The sequence below is a fragment of the Mya arenaria genome, chromosome 9 (assembly GCF_026914265.1).
Source record: "Mya arenaria isolate MELC-2E11 chromosome 9, ASM2691426v1".
Classification (NCBI taxonomy): Eukaryota; Metazoa; Mollusca; class Bivalvia; order Myida; family Myidae; genus Mya; species Mya arenaria.
The window spans coordinates 34,866,746-34,889,268 of NC_069130.1; the positions used below are offsets into that span (position 1 = coordinate 34,866,746).

General features: G+C 37.0%; 1 protein-coding gene across 4 annotated transcripts; it reads left to right on the forward strand.

The window, feature by feature from the left end:
* The first annotated feature begins 32 nt into the window (after positions 1 to 32).
* LOC128203067 (cyclin-dependent kinase 11B-like) lies at positions 33 to 20,556 on the forward strand. Of its 4 annotated transcripts, none has more exons than XM_052904324.1 (16): positions 33 to 175; positions 1,733 to 1,865; positions 2,467 to 2,684; positions 3,959 to 4,103; positions 6,664 to 6,824; positions 7,864 to 8,022; positions 9,025 to 9,282; positions 10,360 to 10,443; positions 12,103 to 12,260; positions 12,918 to 13,008; positions 13,179 to 13,409; positions 14,745 to 14,866; positions 15,790 to 16,014; positions 18,104 to 18,252; positions 18,587 to 18,776; positions 19,766 to 20,556. In XM_052904324.1, the coding sequence occupies exons 1-16, from the start codon at positions 163 to 165 to the stop codon at positions 19,856 to 19,858; spliced, it is 2,430 nt and encodes an 809-aa protein (XP_052760284.1). In that variant the 5' UTR covers positions 33 to 162; the 3' UTR covers positions 19,859 to 20,556. The 4 variants fall into 4 exon arrangements, with proteins under 4 accessions (XP_052760284.1, XP_052760283.1, XP_052760285.1 ...); XM_052904323.1 differs by lacking the exon at positions 18,104 to 18,252 and adding an exon at positions 18,307 to 18,455; XM_052904325.1 differs by lacking the exon at positions 18,104 to 18,252 and adding an exon at positions 18,307 to 18,455 and having other exon boundaries at positions 7,879 to 8,022.
* Positions 20,557 to 22,523: the final 1,967 nt, after the last annotated feature.

Genomic DNA, 22,523 nt, shown 5'->3' on the forward strand with positions numbered 1-22,523 from the left:
TAACTAAACGTTTATTAACGTTTGATGACGATACAAAACCTTCGGGAAGAAAATAAAACAGTTTGCCTCCCTTGAAAAAGAAACGTTTATTTGGGAGAAAACTCATTTTTAGACTTCATACAGGATTGTTTCGTTGAACACGCTTACATTTTATGTATCATAATGAGTCGAAAAGGTAAGCATTTACTTAAGTAAGTAAGTAAAGTACACACTGAACTGTGTTACCGCCTCTTTTCAAAAGGTGCACTATAGAGATACATTTCGGACAAAATCATTCCGGATAAACAGACAGTCGTGCGCGTTGATTTAAAGTGAAATTGCCATTCTGTTGGCCACTTTATTTGTATTTTATTATAGTTCAATTACAGGTGTGCAATGTGGAACATTATGTGTTGCTTTTAAATTGTATTCTTTTGTTAATGTTCATAATCTAGTTATTCAAACTTCCTACCAGATGGATGTTTTATGAGATGTGTGATTGGCGATCATTCTTTTGCCATGTGATGTTTTTATTTTCCATTTTTTTGGACAAAACTTGACCACTTGAATTGACCAATATTCGAAAGTGTAACTTGCGACGTCAAACAAGGCCAATAGTCCATATTAACAGCCGCTTCAGAGTCTTTGACGATTTTTGTTTTGGTGACTCTACGCGTCCATATCCCACTTGTTGTTTTCCTAGCCAAGAATGACAGATCCCAGCGCTAAGTATATTCAGCGAAAAAATGTTGATGCTTTGTTGACAGATCTATCTGAATTTGTGTTTTATAAAACACTTTAAGTGTAATTATAAAACACTTTAAGTGTAATAAGAGAAAGGTATTGGCTAAAAATAATTTGTTTAACTTTTGTGTTTTTATTTAACAATGCAGTGTTAAAATAAAATGTGGTGGAGTTACAGTTGAAGAATATATTTAACAAATAACATTGGCATGACTATGAATCAGTCGACTTTTTGCATTTCGGGAACAAAATGAATATCCAAATGTTAAAAAAGTTCCCTATACGTGAATTATTGTTGCTAACAATGCCAACAGATCCCTTCAGAGAAAAGCGTGCTTGACCCTGAAGGGGTCCACTGGTCTTTATATACAGTAACTTCTCAATCCACACAGAGCCCGAGTTTTGTTAATTTGCATATTACCAACCAAGTAAACATACATACTATGAACGTACCTCCGTCTATAACGGAATGTTATACTATTAACGCACATCTGCCGCCTACAGGCGACCTTTACATTATTATAAACGCACATCCGCCGCCTACAGCGGACCGTTACAAAAGGACCCATCACATTTAACAGCTATCTGTGACAGTTAAAATGCTGTTAGTTATATTTTATTTTATTTCACGTAATTATTTATTTAAATTGATACCATTTCCATTGTTGATCCATTTACAGAGTCTGCAAAACCTATTTGTCCCACCAGCCAAGGCTGATCAAATTTGAAAGGGACCAGTAGATCTTATGTCACATACTCTTACAGTGTTCTCAATAAGAACCGGCTGCCGGCCAAAATGGATGGTTCAAATGGCAATTGGGCCGGTTCAAGTCTGGAAAACTAAATGAATTTTAAGTAGAATAAGTAGTAGCTGGTCGGTTAATTTACTCTTTGAGACAGTTCAACTGAAACTTAATGAGAACCCTGCTCTTATCAATAAAGAACACCAGTCCTAAACAGACATGACTTCATGTGCAGGCTTTCTTACTTTTCCTATTATTTCTTCTAGTGACCCTGGTATCAGACCACAGCCCCTATGAGCAGGGTGAGCTTGCCTCCAGCAGCCCTGAGCAGAGTGGCCGAAGTCCAGAGGAGACTGAGGACAGTGTGGGAGAAGATGAGCAGCATTCTGATCAACACATGTATGTTGATATTTGTAGACCAGTGAAACATTAAAACTAACAAATCAGGGATGGTTTAAAGCTCAGGATTGATCTTGAAAGCAGGATTGAGGGCTTTAATTTCAGATTGCTGTTTATATGTAGTAATGTTTAATTTTTTCTGAATACTTGCATTAAAAAAAGCTAAAAAGACCTTATAATGGCTTTGAAATCAAGCCCAATTACCATGGTTTGGAGTCTGAATCATGCATTCTCAAACAAGACTGGGACTGTTTTCATGCCTGTATTTGTTAAGTTTAACTGATGTTTTTAAAACATTGTAGATGTTTTTAGTGATAAAATAAACAGGTAATTTCATGTTTCCAACTTTGCTAATGACTGCAAGCTTTTACTGAACCATAAACTTCTTTTCCATTTCTTTGTTGCTCTCAGCAGGTTTGTTTTTTTAATATTAAATATGTTTTTACCGGACAACTTTACCATAAATCATGTACATGAATGTCACATGTTTTTTTTTGTCAAAGGTTTCTGGTTTGATAAGGGTATCTAAAGGTATAATATTGATTGAGTGTATCTAAATTTTATTGATATACATCTTTGTATCTCAATTTATCTTGTGTAGGGAATCAGAGGAAGACCATGATGATGATGATGGTTTACTCATCAAGCCACCTCCAGTCCCTGTGAAGAAGAAACACAAGCATAAACACAAGGATGAGAAAAAGAAAGATAAACACAAGGAACGGGTCCGGGAGGGAAAGGAGAAAGACAGAACAAGGGGGCGTGTGGAGAGGCAGGAGAGGGAGGTACGCCCAGCAGAAAGAGAGGAGAGGGGCAGAGGTGAGTTTATCATTGGGGAACAGAGGAGAGGGAGGTACGCCCAGCAGAAAGGGAGGACGGGCAGAGGTGAGTTTAATATTGGGGAACAGAGGAGAGGGAGGTACGCCCAGCAGAGAGGGAGGAGACGGGCAGAGGTGAGTTTATCATTGGGGAACAGAGGAGAGGGAGGTACGCCCAGCAGAGAGGGAGGAGACGGGCAGAGGTGAGTTTATCATTGGGGAACAGAGGAGAGGGAGGTACGCCCAGCAGAGAGGGAGGAGACGGGCAGAGGTGAGTTTATCATTGGGGAACAGAGGAGAGGGAGGTATGCCCAGCAGAGAGGGAGGAGACAGGCAGAGGTGAGTTTATCATTGGGGAACAGAGGAGAGGGAGGTATGCCCAGCAGAGAGAGAGGAGAAATGCAGAGGTGAGTTTATCATTGGGGAACAGAGGAGAGGGAGGTACGCCCAGCAGAGAGGGAGGAGACGGGCAGAGGTGAGTTTATCATTGGGGAACAGAGGAGAGGGAGGTACGCCCAGCAGAGAGGGAGGAGACGGGCAGAGTTGAGTTTATCATTGGGGAACAGGAGAGGGAGGTACGCCCAGCAGAGAGGGAGGAGACGGGCAGAGGTGAGTTTATCATTGGGGAACAGAGGAGAGGGAGGTACACCCAGCAGAGAGGGAGGAGACGGGCAGAGGTGAGTTAATCATGGGATGACAGAGGAAAGGGAGGAGAAGGGAAGAGGTGAGCTAATAATGGGGGTGGGGGCAGACGGACAGGATGGGGATAGTGGAGAAAGAGGTACACTCAGCAAGGAGGAGTAGAGATGAGTTTATGATGGTCTGATGGGAAGGTGATAGACAGCAAGAGGGGTTGGGGGAGGTATGCCCTGAGGTAGGAGGGAGGCACTAGTAAATTATTGGTTGGGGAGTGAGGGTGTTGTAGACAGGGGGCGGTGGAAGAGGCAGAAAAGAGAAGGACTCTCAGCAGAAGAGGTGAGTTATGATCGGAAGGGAAGGAGATAGACAGAAGTCTGCCAACGGGATAGACAGGTTGGGAGCAGAGGTTTATGGTCTGGAGTATATATTGACTGTGGCAAATACAAAAGTATGTGTTTTCAGGCAATGCTTTCAGCTATAAAATATTATAATTTACTGGCATTTAAATTTGCTCTGTGCCTTTAATTGTATAACTGACACTGAGTCAAAACTGAATGATTGTATTTAACATAAAAGTGGGTATAAGTTATATCTTTATGAATCTGTCACATTTAATAAAGTATTTATATAACAAAGTCATGTATGACTTTGTCACAGTTGAGCCAGAAAGACACGCCCAACCTGAGCGAGCGAAGATCATGAGTGGACGGGAGAGGGAGAGAGAATTGAAGGAGAAATTATTACGAGAACAAGAAAAACGGGAAAGGTCTCGACAGGAAAGGTATGGCTTAATTAATTAAAAATGTGAAGTGAAAATTTATGATTGATCAAAATTTGCAAAAGCTGCAAGTGTTTTATGGGCAGTTATAAAAATTGAACCACCATGATTTATGTAATAGTTAGTTGACATGAATTTAAATCTTAATGATTAAGATTTTAATTCAGATGATTTAAATGACTTAGAATACAACCTCATTGGCTGACACATTGTCAGCGCAAAATCTGATGCAGGGAGTATGTATCAGATAAGTGGCAGTTGGAGTACCTTTAAACATCCACAAAAGTTAAAATTCTTAATGATTAAGCCTAGTACTTAATGACTGCCTATTTGCAATTTCATTCGCTGAAAATGTAGGTTGTATTCTAAACAGAGTTTTAAAGCTTGTGTGTTTCTTCACTGTTTTACTGAAGAACATAGAAATCTATGCTTATGCTTTAAAGGGGCAACAGGACTATATAAACCTCCAGGTGGCGCTGGGGCAAGCTTTTGTATAATTTTATGCATGTTTCACATCACGGACACTTTTTTTTAAAATTAAGCAATACCTACAAAAAGTTTAGACATGAAACTTTGCAGGCATGTAGAATGAATGCTTCGTAAATAAAAATCCTTAATTTGTTTTTGCAACATTACTAGAAACATGACTTTGAGAAAACTGTCAGATTGAAAATTTGAAATTGCTGGGGGAGTGGCTAATTGGTGTTCTGGGGGTTATGAACTCCCTGTTGTAAACAATACTACGTGCTGGTGTTTACATTCCTAGCAGCTTGCTTGTAGCAGACGACCTACCTCATTTGAAATACTGAAGTAACAAAAGTGAACAAACCTTGATAAGTTTTTCTTGCATACCGGACGTGTGTTTCCGGTCATGTGACCAGTGCTGGAAAAACGCATCTTACATACCCCATGTAAGATGAGTCACACGCAACAACGCGCCACTTCTTATTTCTTTTATTGTATGATTTATGAAAAGTATATTATGCCATTTCAATTAAACGCAATCAAATATATATGTTAGCAAGTTTTTAATTAAAATTGAAAAAATAAAATCGTAAAAAACGCTATTTTTAGTTATTCAAAATTACTGTGCTCTAAGACGTCAGTGAACAACGTGGCACGCGCTTTTTGGTGTAATTGTACAAAATTTCGTTTTCTACGTCATTTTTTCCACAAATTGATAAATTTAGATATGCAAGAAAAAATATCAATCATGTTTTTCCGGTCTGAATCGAAAAATTCGACCCTCTGGCAGGCTGCTTGGCCGGTAACTCAGCAAACCTCGTTACCGGCTTACGCGCGTGCCCTCGGGTCGGATTTTCCTATCCGTACCGAAAACACATGATAGATACTTATATTATTCCACCTGTTTTAAGCATATCCAGAAATTATTGATAGATATCATCATCTTCATATGCTGCATTTTCAATCTCATTGTTTTCTATGATAGTTACACTTTTCCATTAGAGGCGTTAATTTATCATTCTGGTGAATCTTTTCTCAGGTTTAAATATGTTACAGTTTTTCATATTATTTTTTTTTAATGAACCTCATTGCTTCAATGTTATTTGCTCCTTCACTTCCGAAGTTCTCTATCAAAACTTTTGTCATCATTACAAATGACCATATCCAGCCATGTAAAGTGAATATCTCCTATTGTTCTTCAGTCATGTAAACTATATATCTCTCTTTGTCCTGATTATTTTGTTCCATTTTTTTAGTCTTCTTATTCTGCCCAAAATAATTATTTAAACAGAAGGCAGTACCTAGTTCCATGACTTGCAAAGGTTCATGTATAACTGTGTTTGAGTTCCCTCCTTTTTCACTCAAATGTGCATTTGAATTCCAGTTATCAATACACAAACCAGATTCCAGCCAGTGACATTTAATTATCAATTAATGGTGTCAACACTATCTGAATTATGGTATGGCAGAATAAACCGTATCCGGGCTGAACTCATTTACAATAAGGTTAATTTGTACTAGGGTTGTGGATGCATTCAATAAAGCATTATTATAGTATGTGGACAAAATAATTAGTTATGGATACAAAGTTGAGAAAAAACCTTGCTATTTTGGCCTGGAATGTAGATTCTAAACATTTAAGAGGGAAGTCCCATACAGAAAAAAGATCTAGTCGAAATTACAAAATGCCAGTCAGAAAAATGAAAACAATCATTTCAAAGAAAACATCTTGAAAAGTTGGCTTGGTCATCTTTATTTCATATAATAGATAGTTGTGTGGGGAAATACATTGTCTGCTCTGATCAGCCCTGTTTGTTTACATTTCTCCAGTGTGTGCTAAAGATAGAACGCTGAGTTTAACAGACAGGTACATAGCTGAGGGGATTTTCAATAAGCCACTCCCCATTCACTCGCTGCCGAATGTTGCCGGTTTAAACATAAGATTGAGATTGAATTTGTAAAGTACCCACCTCAATAGTTTAAAATAACATTACAGAAAGGAGGATTGAAGTATAAATGTTATTTGAATCATCTGCAGAAAATGAAATTATTTGAAGAAAATCAGTTACACAAAAATTAAATAGAAAATATTTTGCAGAGAACGTCTGGAAAGACTTGAGAGGGACAAGTTTCGACAAGAGCGTGAGAAATTACGTGAACGAAAGATACGAGAAGAGCGCGACAAACGTGATTACGAGCGTAGAAAAAGGAAAGATGAGGAACGACGACTTCAGATGCAGCGCAAAGAGAGAGAGGAAGGTGGGTAGTCATTTAGTTGTGAAATATGTTATTGTGTATAAAGAACAAGAGGTTTTAACTCAAGTATACATTTACAGATAGTAAGGTGGTATTATATAAGTTTGTTTGAGTTTGGACCTTAGACTTGGGCTCAGAAATGTTAATGAATAGTTTTATTTATTTGCTTGTTAACTTTTCAAGGAAAAAAGGTTTATGTATTATCAATGTTTTGGTGTCTATGGTCTACACAAACTTTTAACTTGGCAATTACTTAAAAACCGATATGCAAATGAAACTTAGTTTATATGTTGCAAGGGGCAATATGCATATGTACAGAAAGGTACATAACTCTGGCTTTAATCATTTTAATGTTATGCCCCCTTATCAACTGAAAAAGACACAACAGCATTGACATTCTTTGCTGCCCACTGGTATTAAGTTTTTTACAAAATATGATATTTCGCTTTCAGGATATTTTCCCGGTATGCTTTGCCTTCTTTATGTTTGACTGTTTGATGTTTACACATTAATACCTTCAAATTACGAACTTTGTTGTTTACTTGTTTGTTTAATTTGTATGTCAAAATTGATGCATTTACTTTTAAATAATTCATTCCCCTCTTTATTTGTTTTTTTTGAAGCATGATGAGTTTAAAACACCGGAAGACCTTGATAACCTCAAATAAACAAACCACTCGCCACAAACCAGAAGCTAAACCTGGCACAGCAGGTTCTGATAACACATGGGACACACAATTTATGGCTTTTCTTGACATTTTAATACTGCCTTGTATAAATAATAATGAACATTATGGAAATAAAGGTTGTCAGTGCTCTTTCAATGGCATTTAAAAAAATCTTCTATTAATAAAAGAGTAAGACTAATATAGATGTGATTTCTTAAGATAGTGGTGAAATAAAAACAAGGCAAAGAAGCTTCAATTGTCTAACATTTAACAGCAAATTCTATTATAATTGATCTATCACTCAAATAATGTGCATGACTAATTGGTTTGTATTGGACGATATTAGCGTATAATATCTCCTGGTGACAAACCAGAATTTCTTATTCCAGTTCGCAATCGAAAGGTTCGTGCAATGGAGAAAGAACAGAATAGGGACGGTCAGAGACGGGATCGGAGCCATGGCCGGGAACAGGAGTCTTTCTCAGACGGCAGGGATGTTAAGGCGCGACTGGGAAGCAGGCAGTCTGAACAGGGTAAGTGATCTAAGGCCCCCATGAACTGGGACTGTGTTTAATCACCACCTTAATTTCACTTGATTTTAAGATTAGAATCCAAGTGATTTGATTGGACTGTAAAAATAACTGGCCAATGGACTGAATGGAATCTCTGAGGCATGTCTTAGGATAAGAATGATGCTGAATAAGGCCCCAGACTCATTTGTTCTGAATGTCTTAGCTGGAACTTGTATATTTTGAATCACTGTCAGGAGTGGTAGTCTTTCTCCAACAGCAGGGATATTTAGGCATTGGTTCATATACTGTTAAATTTATATGTCAACAGTCTGAATGGAATCACTGAGGATAAGGATAAGAATTATATTGTATACTGGACCTGATTAAGTATCAGTCGTTCTAAAAAGAGTAAGACTGGTTGGAAGTTTATTTGAGAACTAATAGGGATTTCGCTTTAAACTGGTATAAAACTGTACAACCAGTGTACAATCTAACAACCAGTGTAAAACTGTACAACCCTAAATGGTGCATATTGAATGTGTTAAAGCTGTTTCATTCTGAATCGATACAGAAAAGAAGCATTCGCACATTTTCTAATGTTTTTTTACTTTTTGGTCAATGCCATAATAACAAAGGTGTTGGATTTGTACATGTAGTGCTTAAGTTATGTACCAAATGGTTATTCTCCATAGAATATACTTGAAATTAAAAATATTAAGCACAAAGGTAAGTGCACTCCTTTCTAACCAAGGCATCTCGGGTTTCCCCAGAAATGACACATGTGAGTTTTGTTTGTGGTCACCAAACCGGTCATGTGGGTTTTCTCTGGGTACTCTAAGTACTCTGGTTTCATCCACAACGTAAGACAACACTCCTGCAAAACATCATGCCAACAAGATTAATCAAGATAATGTTTTAACATCTTGCCTACAATTGTTGTAAAAAAATAAGTTAAAACTATGAATTCTATCAATATAAACAGATGGAGCGTGTCAGTTATCAACATCACATTTTTTCCCGTAGACCTAGCCCAGCGTGAACGAAAGCCGACCCCTGACAGACGTGAGCGAGAGAGGGATAGAGAACACTCCCACTCGCACAGTAGTCCAGACCACGGGTCCAGCGATCGCCGAGGGCGACGGGAGGGCAGTGACCTTGAGTCACGCAAGGTCAAGGCTGCTGCCAAGGAGACGATGGAGGAAGAGATGGTTGAACACTCTCCATCAGAGGAGGAAGAAGAAGTGGAGGAGACCGATGACTCTGAGAGTGACTCTGGTTCAGGTGTGTTTCTGTGTTTTAAGCTTGTCTGTTTTCAACGTCATTGTCATAGCCTTGGTGTCACTGTCAGATTTTAGGTTTTCATCATGGTGTAAAATCTTTATCTTGACAATAATGAAAAAAATTTGTTAGATATTCATATAAAAGAGTTATATCCCTTGTTTGAATGAAAAATCAACAAAACAGTTTGTTGAATTATGTCCCTTGTTTTAATGAAAAATCAACAAAACAGATTGTTGAGTTAAGTCCCTTGTTTTAATGAAAAATCAACAAAACAGATTGGAGTTCGGCCAACCATGCCCTTCTGGAATATTTTGCTAGTTCGAGTTTGCATTTTTTTTCAAAGAAAAGAATTCATTGTAGAGACATATCATTGTCCTTGACAGCAACTTAAAAACTGAATGTTGGCCACAATTATGGAGAACTGGTCTAAGGTATGCCAGAAAACACTTCCACAGGCATTTAAGAGTGATTAATTTCCAAGGGGAAATCAATGAAACTCTCAGGCGAACAATTTCCCTGATGTATCAATTAGCAGGACTGGCCAACACTTCTGTTTTGGTGTAACTATGCTCCTGTGAGAAATCAAAGGCCATCTTTTCACCGTACAACAAAGCATTCGAATGAAAAAAAAATGTCAGACATCTAATGAAAATAAATAGTAAAACGTCAAATAATCTTATTGTTACATTACAAGTCAAACTTTTTTTATGTTGTTGAAATAAGTGAAATTTTTAGGAGATTTGAAAAGTGCCCGTTTAGAAGAGGGTCCCTTAGTGTGTAAGAAAACCAGAAAAATCAAGCGCACATTGCTCTTATTTGTAAATGTCAACAGTGGAAGCCCTCAACCAATTGTAACAAATGTTAACTATGCTCTCTTTGTCACATGATATAACTCTCTTCACAGGGACGATTACGAGTTCAAGAAATGAGAGCAGAGAAAAGTCACATGACCCTATAAGGGTCAATAAATAAAGCTGTATAGCCTTGCATTAAGATGTATCATGTAAAACATTTATATATGTATTTAATGTCTTATTCTATTCTGGTGTTGGACATACTTTTGTTACGTTTTTATAGAGGCGAGTGAGAGTTCAAGTGAAGGAAGCAGTGAGGGGGAGAAATCACATGAGGATCATGAAGATGAAGAGAAAAAACACCTGGGTAGGTCATATGTAGTCAGGGCCTTTTTACCCTGCTTTGCTGGGCCGATACCAAGCTACTTCCACAAGGGCAAGACCCTATTTTCTTCCCATTAAAAAGTGTTTCTATATATAATGAAAAATTCAGGATTCATTAAATTATGTTTCTGAGTGTTATATTTATCGCTTTATTGATAATTTACTCCCATTAGTTCCCAAAATGTTTGAAAGAAAAGTACTCTGAGAATTTTTCCCCACAAAAAGGCTAGGTTGGCTTCCCTAAAACTAGTAAAAGGTAGGTTATAGGACTTTAGTTAGATAAGGAAAGATGACTGCAGTGCTTCAGCCAGGATTTGAAAATAGTGGGATGCTAGGTCATAAAGGGCACTTTTGATACGCATTGAATGAGCCTTAATGGGGCACTTGCAAGGGTCAATGTTCAATTTATATTGTGTATGTTATGTGACTACTTTCAATACTAATAGTTTGTTATGGAAACCTAAGCTGTTATCTTTACCTCATAGTCAAAATTTTGTATATTTATTGTTTTTATTCTTATTTCTGAAAATTGACTTACCAATATGTCCAATTAATATCAAATTTAGTTCAAAACTGTAAGAAGAACCAAAAGAGCATAGTAAAATAGCAGCAGGGAGCCGAAAAATGGCTCCCCCTGCTATTTACGCCTAGCTGGAGCACTGAATCTCCCATTTTTGTCAAACTGGGGATCTTTGTGTTTATGTAAGTTAACCCTTAGGCTGCTGATGGCGATTTTAAAGGCTTTGCAAACAGCTTGGAACCAGACCAGACGCCGAGTAACTCGGCGTCTGGTCAGGTTCCAAGCTGTTTGCCACTCAGTCAATATATCCCCAAAGTTTTAAGTAAATTGAAAGAAATTTAGAATAAACCAGATGACATTTTTGAGCAGACGACAATTTACCCAGCATGCAAAGGGTTAAGTGAAAACTGACGCTCAAATATTGCAATAAAGTTGTGAGAGAGACAAGCTTATTTAGACACTTGTAAGCCAAATTTTGCCAAAATATGGCTCAAAGATTCATGGTGAACTTTTGGAATTACTTTGAGAACACTTTATTCTTTTTGGTAATGGGAACATGCAATAGGCAAATCATGGCTATAAAAACAGCTGAAAAAGCCTCGAATTAATTGAAATTGATATGCATCATTTCAAGGTTTAGTTTTTCTCTGCACTCTCACAGATTGAGCGTTTTTAAGCCATAAAACATTAATTTTCAAATGGAGATATGAAAATCTGCGATCTGATCATTTGTCAGCAGTCTTATATCACTGGTTTGCAGATAGTTACGCAAAAAATTGCTCATTCAAAGACAAAAAATAAAAACAGTTGTCAAAACGGTAATTCTGTGAGAGTACAGCTTTAAGTTATAATCACACTTATGCTAAAACACTGCTCAAGATGTACATTTCAAAATAAACACCTTGTAGAATAAGTTCCAGTGTTGTGCTCCAACATTTAAAAGAAAAGTGGAGAATCTTTGAGGGAATTAGACTTTGTTCTAAATCTCAGTCCTACAATAGATTTAAGATATCAATGATGTTTTCATACACTGATAAGTCTCACTTCTTTAATAATCCATTCGACTCGTATTTTGAATGAAATCATAATTTTTTGTACAAATGAAATATCATATATTCACAGCAAAGTCCAAGTTTGATGACCAATCAGAAAACGAAAGCGAGACAGAATCTGTACACCTGAACGATCACCATGATGACGGAGACTTCCTAACAGAAACTCCCCCTATGTCGCCTGTTGAATTGAAGCCTGAGCTCCCGCCATACTATCCCGCTATACAGGTTTGTATATCTAGTTCATGGATATTTTGATAACAGCTTAACAACTGATAATTGTTTATGACAAGCTTATATAACCCGTTGATATAAAGACCAACTACCCCGCTCCATAGGTGATGTTTTTCGTTCTCAATTAAGGTAAAGTTTGAGGTTATATTTTTGATATATTGGTTTAGGACAAACTAATGTTGTATAAGATGTACCTATTTGTTTATGAAAATTAACATGAACTACTACTGTACAACCGTTCAATCCAAGTTAAGTTTTTCCTTTGAAAAAAGATAATCATTTTGAAGGGGATCTTCGGATAAAAACATGCTGTATTATAACTCTGCCAATACCACCAGTTTACCTTAATACTGACTTTGTGTTTTTCATATCAACATTTAAGTGGTGTCGAAGTGTAGTAGAGTTGAGTTTTCTGAACAGGAATTGAGTAAAGAAAATATGGAATGGTCACAGGTCCTGATATGAATTTGTAACATGTGTTTGTCATATCCACATATCAGGGCATTCAGGGTGTGAAAGAGTTCAGCTGTCTGATTAGGATCGAGGAAGGAGAGTTTGGAGTGGATTACCTAGCTAAAGACAAGAAAGCAGGTCCTTAAAGAGATCCATTGAAATAATTAATAACATGTGTTTTTCATATCCACATTCCAGGGCTGCCGGAGTGTTGAAGAGTTCAGCTGTCTTAACAGGATCGAGGAAGGAACGTATGGCGTGGTCTACAGAGCAAGGGACAAGAAAACAGGTCAGGAACGAGTTTCCTTTTTTTGATTAAGCTCCACTATTTTTATTTTTTGTTAAAATGCCCAAATTGGGCGTGGGTAAAATACTAAGTAAGATATATTGAATGATCTGGTTTTCGGAAATGTTTGAATTACATGAAGTCTAAATTTTGATATTTATTTTATTTCACAGAAGAAATAGTGGCATTGAAACGTCTTAAAATGGAAAAAGAGAAAGAAGGATTCCCAATAACATCTCTGCGGGAGATCAACACATTACTGAAGGCACAGCACACGAACATCGTAACAGTGCGGGAAATTGTCGTGGGAAGCAATATGGACAAGATCTACATCGTTATGGACTATGTTGAACATGATCTCAAAGCTCTTATGACAGAGAGCATGAAACAGCCTTTCCTTGTTGGTATGTATATAATAGTTTGTCTGCCTACAGAATGGGAAGTCACAGGTTTGATCCCTGGCCGCTTCATATCGAAAGATGTTAAAGTTGATATGAGTAGCTCCCCTGTCTGGCAGTGGGTATTGAATTTGTAAGGCTTGAAAAAGTGGTGTACTCAGTACTGGTTTAACCTAGGAAAGGTGTACCCCGCTTTACACTGAGCACGTAAAAATAACAAGGGTCTCTTAGAAGAGAGCTAGGGTAGCGCACCCAGGCTTCTTTGTAAACCACCGCTGTCTCTTCCACTTGCTGTCCCTTCAGCAAAAACAAAGGACCCAATTGGAAATAAGTGCTTGAACTTTCACGGACTATACTTGACCACAAGGTCTTAAGAAATAGAAACATACATAGACATAGTTATAATCATAGCTGTGACCAATGTCAACAGCAAAGTGCAAAAATGTTTACCTGGACTAATACAATAAAGCATACAAGATCATCACTTGCAAGTTTGCTCTCATGCAATCAATGACAACACACTTTTACGAAGTAAGGCCCATAACTCTGCCAATATCTCTGGATTTAATAGTTGGTTGAGCAAGGCCCATAAATCTGGATTTAATAGTTGGTTGAGCAAGGCCCATAACTCTGGATTTAAAATTGATGAGCAAGGTCCATAACTCTGGATTTAATAGTTGGTTGAGCAAGGCCCATAACTCTGGATTTAATCATTTTTGAGCAAGGCCCATAACTCTGGATTTAATAAATGTTGAGCAAGGCCCATAACTCTGGATTTAATAATTGTTGAGTGATGTCCCTTGTTTGTCTGAAATAATTATTCAAAACGTTTCAGAGGTCATATCTCACTTTAATACCATTTTAAATATTCACATAATCAGTAACAATATGCACATGTGTAGCAAGGCTTCAAACATACTGTTTAATTGTTAAAGCTGCACTCTGACAGATTCAAAGTTTTGAACTTTAATTTGTTTTGTCTCAGAATAAGCTGATTTTGGCATCATTGCCTTCAATTCAGGAATATAAGGTAACTCACAATAGAACATACCTCCATTGTTTGGTATATTTCCAAAATTTCATTTTTCTTAAAGCGTTAGTCAAGTTTTTACACATAAAACATCGATATTGGAACGTAAATATAAAAATTTGGGATCTGCTCTTTTGGCAGCAGTCCTATATCACTGGTTTCTAGACATTTACGCAAAGAATGGCTCATTCAAAGACAAAAATAAAAATTTAAAAAGTTGTCAAAAACATTCAATCTGAAAGAGTGCAGCTTTAGGGCATTTCCAATGTTGCAGTTATTTTGTTTTATCTCGATCATCTGTCAATCCGTAGGTGAGGCTAAGACTCTGTTGCTACAGTTGCTAAGGGGAGTACAACATCTCCATGACAACTGGATCATACATCGAGACCTGAAGACTTCTAACCTTCTGCTTAGTCATAAAGGCATCCTCAAGGTATCAAATATCGTTGTATAAATGTCAACAATATTCTGTTCTCTCGTATTTTAGGACTGGCATCATGAAAAAATGTAACTACCAGAATTAGAAATCCATGTCTTCCATTGCTTTTAACATCATAAATTATTTTACAATTGCTAAACAGAAGAATTTCTTTACATCCTTTAATCTTCTCCATGTCTACTGCCATTAAATGATTTTTATTTTTATTTCTTTTTTGTTGAATTCATTTATGTGCTATATTCAAATAGAAATATTTCTTTGAAATCATTTTTGACATGCGAGGAAAATTCGTATAAAAGCTGCATGCTAACAGATCAGCACAAAATTCCGTTTTTTTTTTCGACAATAAGGTTTAAAGGATGGTTGGAATCGAACAAAACAATGACCCAACATTTTCTCCCACAAAGAACTCAACTTCATCAAACCCTCTTTGTAACATATGAAGATGTTACAATTGCCGACAAGTCACAGCACAAGTGCTTCCACAACAGGTTTCGCATTAGGTCCTGCACAGGAGTACAGTGATGCTCCCAAAGCCCACTGTAGTTACCCTCTGGTTTTGTGGCCCAGAAATTGCTTATAGGGTGAAATATTCTACACTAATTGACATTTATAGCCTTGTAAATTATATAGAAGTGACATTGTCTGCGAAAATGAGTCCTGTGAAGGCATTAATATGGTTATCAAAAAACAAACTGAAACGTTCGATTGGGAATAAAGATAAACTAAAACATGTGTTAAATTATATATATAGATCATTTTCAAAATATCAAAAAACGAGCTGATTGACAGCTTATGGGGCACAATAACTTGTGATTATACTGGTCTTGCCACATATACGACATTTACCTCTGCAGGACTTATTTTCCCAGATGATGTCACAATTATTATTATTATTATTATAATATTATTTTCAGATTGGCGACTTTGGTCTTGCCCGGGAATACGGCGAGCCCTTGAAGCAGTACACACCCATTGTAGTCACCCTGTGGTATCGTGCCCCGGAATTGCTTCTCGGGTGTAAGGAATATTCCACGCCAATTGACATGTGGTCGGTGGGCTGTATCTTTGCAGAGTTCCTGGTCATGCAGGCTATCTGGCAGGGAAAGTCAGAGATTGACCAGCTACAGAAGATATTTAAGGTATGAGCCACTGACTCTTTTTGACAGTTCCCCTACTTTTCTTACCAAGCAGGAATTTTGATGCAAGAAAATCAAGGTAATCCATCTATCATTAATACAAAAATCGCTAGTGGTAAAGTTTGAATTAAACGTTACAAAATGTCAATAATATTGCTTTACAATCATAGGAAAAAAAAATAATTTAAAACCCTTTCATATAATTTTTTATGACTATTCATATCATAACAGTTGCTTCATTATGGTGTTAATAAAAAATGTAATCCATGCAAAAATAATAGAATGGTAATTTAATTTTAAATTAAACTGGGAAATAATCTGAAAGTTAATATCTTAAATGCTCTAACACATTTTTGCATCCAGATGTTGATGTCTTACCTAAAAGGATACCAGATGGTGTCAGTGTCTCAGCCGTTTACTCATTTAAAAACAGCCCATAATGGTTTCCTGAGTTTATAGTGTGTATATTTAGCATGTGATAGTACAGACACATACTGACGCTATTTTTAAATTTCTTGGTATTTACGTGGAAGACAACCCCAGTAAATTTCAAATTTGAAAAATAGATACATGTGTAGTGGGCGATGCGATATATGAGTAATTAAGGTCTAAGTTTTTGAAAATTTTCCATCTTTCTTGCAATGGTATCATCTGGTGTCTAGTCCCTTTAATTGTCCATCTTTCTTGCAATGGTGTCATCTGGTGTCTAGTCCCTTTAATTGTCCATCTTTCTTGCAATGGTGTCATCTGGTGTCTAGTCCCTTTAATTGTCCATCTTTCTTGCAATGGTATCATCTGGTGTCTAGTCCCTTTAATTGTCCATCTTTCTTGCAATGGTATCATCTGGTGTCTAGTCCCTTTAATTGTCCATCTTTCTTGCAATGGTATCATCTGGTGTCTAGTCCCTTTAATTGTCCATCTTTCTTGCAATGGTATCATCTGGTGTCTAGTCCCTTTAATTGTCCATCTTTCTTGCAATGGTATCATCTGGTGTCTAGTCCCTTTAATTGTCCATCTTTCTTGCAATGGTATCATCTGGTGTCTAGTCCCTTTAATTGTCCATCTTTCTTGCAATGGTATCATCTGGTGTCTAGTCCCTTTAATTGTCCATCTTTCTCGCAATGGTATCATCTGGTGTCTAGTCCCTTTAACTGTCCATCTTTCTCGCAATGGTATCATCTGGTGTCTAGTCCCTTTAATTGTCCATCTTTCTCGCAATGGTATCATCTGGTGTCTAGTCCCTTTAACTGTCCATCTTTCTCGCAATGGTATCATCTGGTGTCTAGTCCCTTTAACTGTCCATCTTTCTTGCAATGGTATCATCTGGTGTCTAGTCCCTTTAACTGTCCATCTTTCTCGCAATGGTATCATCTGGTGTCTAGTCCCTTTAACTGTCCATCTTTCTCGCAATGGTATCATCTGGTGTCTAGTCCCTTTAACTGTCCATCTTTCTCGCAATGGTGTCATCTGGTGTCTAGTCCCTTTAATTGTCCATCTTTCTCGCAATGGTATCATCTGGTGTCTAGTCCCTTTAATTGTCCATCTTGAGTGGGAAAGTTAAAATTTTCAATAGACTTCTTTGGTAAGTGTCAGTTAGAACCATTTTACATCCATCTCGCTATCTTTCAGACAGGTCAAGTAGCATTATGATACATGTATGTTTTTTCTGCACTAGGGATTAAGCTAAAGAGTTTAGGAAGGGTGCTGTACATGTACCTTGTTTTTTTACCCCCACATAGACCAGCATGTGCATCCTTTTGCCTTTATAGAATTAAATACTTAAGATAATGAAATATTTGTTTTATTTTCAATTAAAACTTAACTATGACTATAAAAACATACAAAATTTACATAGCTGGCAGTTGAAACCTAGTATTACTTTAATTAAACATAATTCCTTACATTTACTGTCATATTCATAATGTTTAAAATCTTTACAGGCAGATACAAATGTGCCCTTTTCTCCCTCAGCATCCTGCCCTTTTTAAAACCTGGCTAAAACCATATCTCTTCACTGTGTACATACATGCATACATCGCTTAAAGAAACAATTAATATATAAATCACTGTTTTAATCTGTATTTCCACATAGGACTTAGGTACACCGACTGAAAAAAACTGGCCGGGCTGTATGGAATTACCGGGAATGAAAAAGTGCTCGTTTGCAAAGACTCGTAATAATACACTGAGAAACAAATTTGGTCAAAGCTTCACCGATCAGGGATTTCTCTTCCTAAACAGGTATAACGTTCGAGACAATACACTTACATTAAAATACTCTGTAATTCCTTGCAGGATCTGGGTACGCCAACAGAGAAGATTTGGCCTGGTTTGATGGAATTGCCAGGAATGAAGAAATGTTCCTTTGCTGAGTACCCCTACAATACATTGAGAAACAAGTTTGGGCAGTATCTGTCTGACCAAGGGTTTAACCTTTTGAATAGGTGAGGATTTCTATCTAACGTCTGTATAAATATCAAGTAAGAAATGCTTATTTTGGGAGTTTCCCCGAATTTCCCGATCAATCTTAAGTATCTTATAACAGGATTAAACTGGTTTTTTGTTTCTTTTCCAGGTTCCTTACCTATAATCCAGCAAAGCGAATCACCGCTGCAGAAGGGATAAAACACGAATATTTCCGGGAATCTCCATTACCAATCGATCCTTCCATGTTTCCGACATGGCCCGCTAAATCGGAACAGGTCCACAAGCGGGCAAGCTCACCTAAACCACCCTCTGGGGGAAAGGCCTATTCAAAATTATTGGTAAGTTTGTTTTAGATAAAAAGATTAACACAGTAGTTCTAGGGACAGAAACTCAGTTTATGATTTTGCTTTCCATTTTCTTTTCATTAAGACTAGTCCATATTCTGTCAGGAGGATGGTATGTCCATTTGGATTGTTGCATGCCCTTTGTCTAAGAAATCTATACGATCATTCCCTTGCGATGCTTGTCCCCTTTGTAACTCTGGCTTAAACATTTGTTGAGTTATGTCCCTTGTCTAAGAAAGTTATACCATTGTGGCATCGCCTTGTGATGCTCTTGTTTCAAGACCCCCTTGTTACTAAGGCCTAAACATTTGTTGAGTTATGTCCCTTGTCTAAGAAAGTTATACCATTGTGGCATCTCCTTGTGATGCTCTTGTTTCAAGACCCCCTTGTTACTAAGGCCTAAACATTTGTTGAGTTATGTCCCTTGTCTAAGAAAGTTATACCATTGTGGCATCTCCTTGTGATGCTCTTGTTTCAAGACCCCCTTGTTACTAAGGCCTAAACATTTGTTGAGTTATGTCCCTTGTCTAAGAAAGTTATACCACAATATTGTGGCATCTCCTTGTGATGCTCTTGTTTCAAGACCCCCTTGTTACTAAGGCCTAAACATTTGTTAAGTTATACCCCTTGTCTAAAGAAAACTAGGCAATCGTTGGCATCCCCTTGCAATGCTCTTGTTTATAGACCCCCTTATCACTCTGGCCTAAACATTTGTTAAGTTATGCCCCTTGATTAAGAAATTGGGGAGTTTTGGCATTGGTCTATTTTTTATAGATTATGTAATAATATGTCATATTTTGGGTTTGAGGTTGCTACACCCTGCCTTTTTTTGGTGGCACCCCTTCTGCCTTTATAAAGCTTTTGCTTTCAAAGAATTGACTTAAGGTTTTTGTCAAATTCATGATATTCAAGTTCTTTACAGCTTCTGCCATACCCTGACCTTTTCAAAACCTCGCTAATACCCTTTTTATTACATCTTTTAGGAGGACATAGATGCAGTATCAGGGGGATTCCAGTTCACGGCAGCAGCCAAGGGTGCATCAGCAATAGGGCCTGGATTTAGTCTCAAGTTCTGAACAATGTGGGGAGTTTGGTTGAAAAATATGGGGCACTTTAATCATCATTGTGAGGCTTGAGGATGAACAATATGGGGCACCTTATTCATCATTGTGAGGCTTGAGGATGAACAATATGGGGCACCTTATTCATCATTGTGAGGCTTGAGGATGAACAATATGGGGCACCTTATTCATCATTGTGAGGCTTGAGGATGAACAATATGGGGCACCTTATTCATCATTGTGAGGCTTGAGGATGAACAATATGGGGCACCTTATTCATCATTGTGAGGCTTGAGGATAAACACTATGGGGCATGATAAAGAATATCGAGCACCTTATTCATTATTGTGAGGCTTGAGGATGAACAATATGGGGCACCTTATTATGTAATGCTCCAGGATGAACAATATGGCGCACGTTATTATGTATTGCTCTAGGATGAATAATATGGGGCACTTGATTATACAAAGTGAGGCTCCAGGACAAACACTATGGGACACTTTATTGAATTTTGTGAGAGTCCAGGATGAATGGTGCTGGATACTGGGCAGATACTGACTGTTTTATACATGTTTTGAATCAAATGTGAACAGGTTTTAAAAACAAAAGAAACATTGGCAAACATTCTACAAACAATTTATGAATTTATGTACAAAATGCAGAAATAAAGTGTCATAAAGTAAAACATATGAATAATAAAAGTGTTAAACCTGTCTTTTTTAATTTGAATGTTTTTCTACATGAAACTGGTTGCATGTCCAATCTTATTATCTGGAAATGTGAAATATAATTGCAACTATTGACAGAAAATTGCTATTTAATTATCAGAAAATATTTCTTCTTAAAAAATGATTTCCTTACATCTTTTTGCATACACGTGGAATATGATGGTTTTGGTTTTGAAATGTGAATCTGTTACTCAGATTCAGACCGAGGAATCAGACAGCGTGCACATAGAATACCAGCTTAATCGACAATTTTAATATCAACACACTGATAAATCATTAAGCTGTGAGATTGTTGATAATAGTACCAGGATGTAGATTAATGCTATTTTTTGCAGAAAGAGACAGTTTTGACTGTAACGGTGTAAGCCCACATACACATTTTCAATACCAAGACATACATGAATCATCAGACTGAGATTGTTGGTGTTAGGGTCAGCCTCAGGGGCTTTCTTCATTGAAGATCTTTCCATTAAATTGAAAATTTTCTTAAGGTTATTTTTTTATTCATTTGGAAAAAATGAACTTATGTCAGCATTAATTGAAAACAGTCGAGAACACGAAAATATACAAATTTGTTGCCACCTGATTTCCCTGCAGATTTAAGACTTTAATTTATGAATACAATCCTTGATTGAAACAGAGCGCTTGCTTGATTGTTTTTGTCAAGTCCTCTTGCGGTAAGAGACATCTATAGGTGTCACAATGGTGGTTCAGTGTATGTGCGTGCGTCTATGAGTGCGTTTGCTTATTGTGACCAATACTGGGCACTAAAATTAGACAGCAAGTTATAATCCACCTATTCAGGCAGTGCATTTTGTATAAATATTGCCTTTCATTACTGAAGCATTGACTGGAGCTGTAAACTATTATTATTTTCTCTTCCGACCCAACATGTTTTTTTGGGGAAAAAATCAGCTGAAAACAACAAGAACAATGGAGTGGTCTGATCTGTCAGCATTAAATAATTCATACTCAGGGTGAATACATTTTTTAAAAATACTGTCATAAGATACTTATATAAGCTGTTAATGAAAACAGAAAAGGCTATCAGGTTCTGTCACCTTTCTGAATAAAGAAGGTAGGAACAGAGTCTAGCACTTTTAATGTTACACCTGACTTAGTCGTTAAACATTTCTATTAAGTTGTCACGAAATATACACTGTGGTATGAAATAAATGTGATTCTTTTTATAACACCAACTACTCCCAGTATATCATAATACATTATCTATGCCAGTGATAAAATAAAAATAAATAAATCTCCTTGGATACCAAATAATGATTTCAGCAAATTTTACATCGTTGGCAAGGTCAAACACACTTTGTTGGGAAACAGACACCGAATATAGCAAAAAAAGTCACGTGATAAATCGATAAACGTTTTATTTTGACTCATGGTAAGGTTGTTGTTTTTTATCACTTATTGTATTTTATGATGATATATTTATCAAAATCGAAGAGTTTCGAATAGATTGATCCTGTGCAATATACGACTATGATGGGCATGTGTCTTCTCTCTTGTATAATAGCACAATTCTCGCCGAAAGTCGCATGGTCTGACTCTCTCACGAATATTCAGTAAGGTGGTACGAGTTTAAACATAAAACAACAGAACGAAAAAAAAACAACAATAAAAACTGAATCGAGCGAATTTCTTGTAATTAAAGCAAATGACACCAAAAAGGGTTTTCACGCTGCATTCAAGAAATAATGCTGTGCTCTCCTCAGAACTATTTAAAGAACGATTTGACTATTAACATAATCTGAATCACTGCGCGCATTTCCATGACAACCACGAATTAATACATATCTATACGCAAATTATTTTCACTACGCATAGTACCAGAGTTCCAGCGAAAAATACATTTTCACTTTATTTTGTTTAACTGAGGTGGTGGAAAAGCATCTACCATAGCCGCTCGTGTAAGATAGGTTCATCCAAACCCTCGCGCA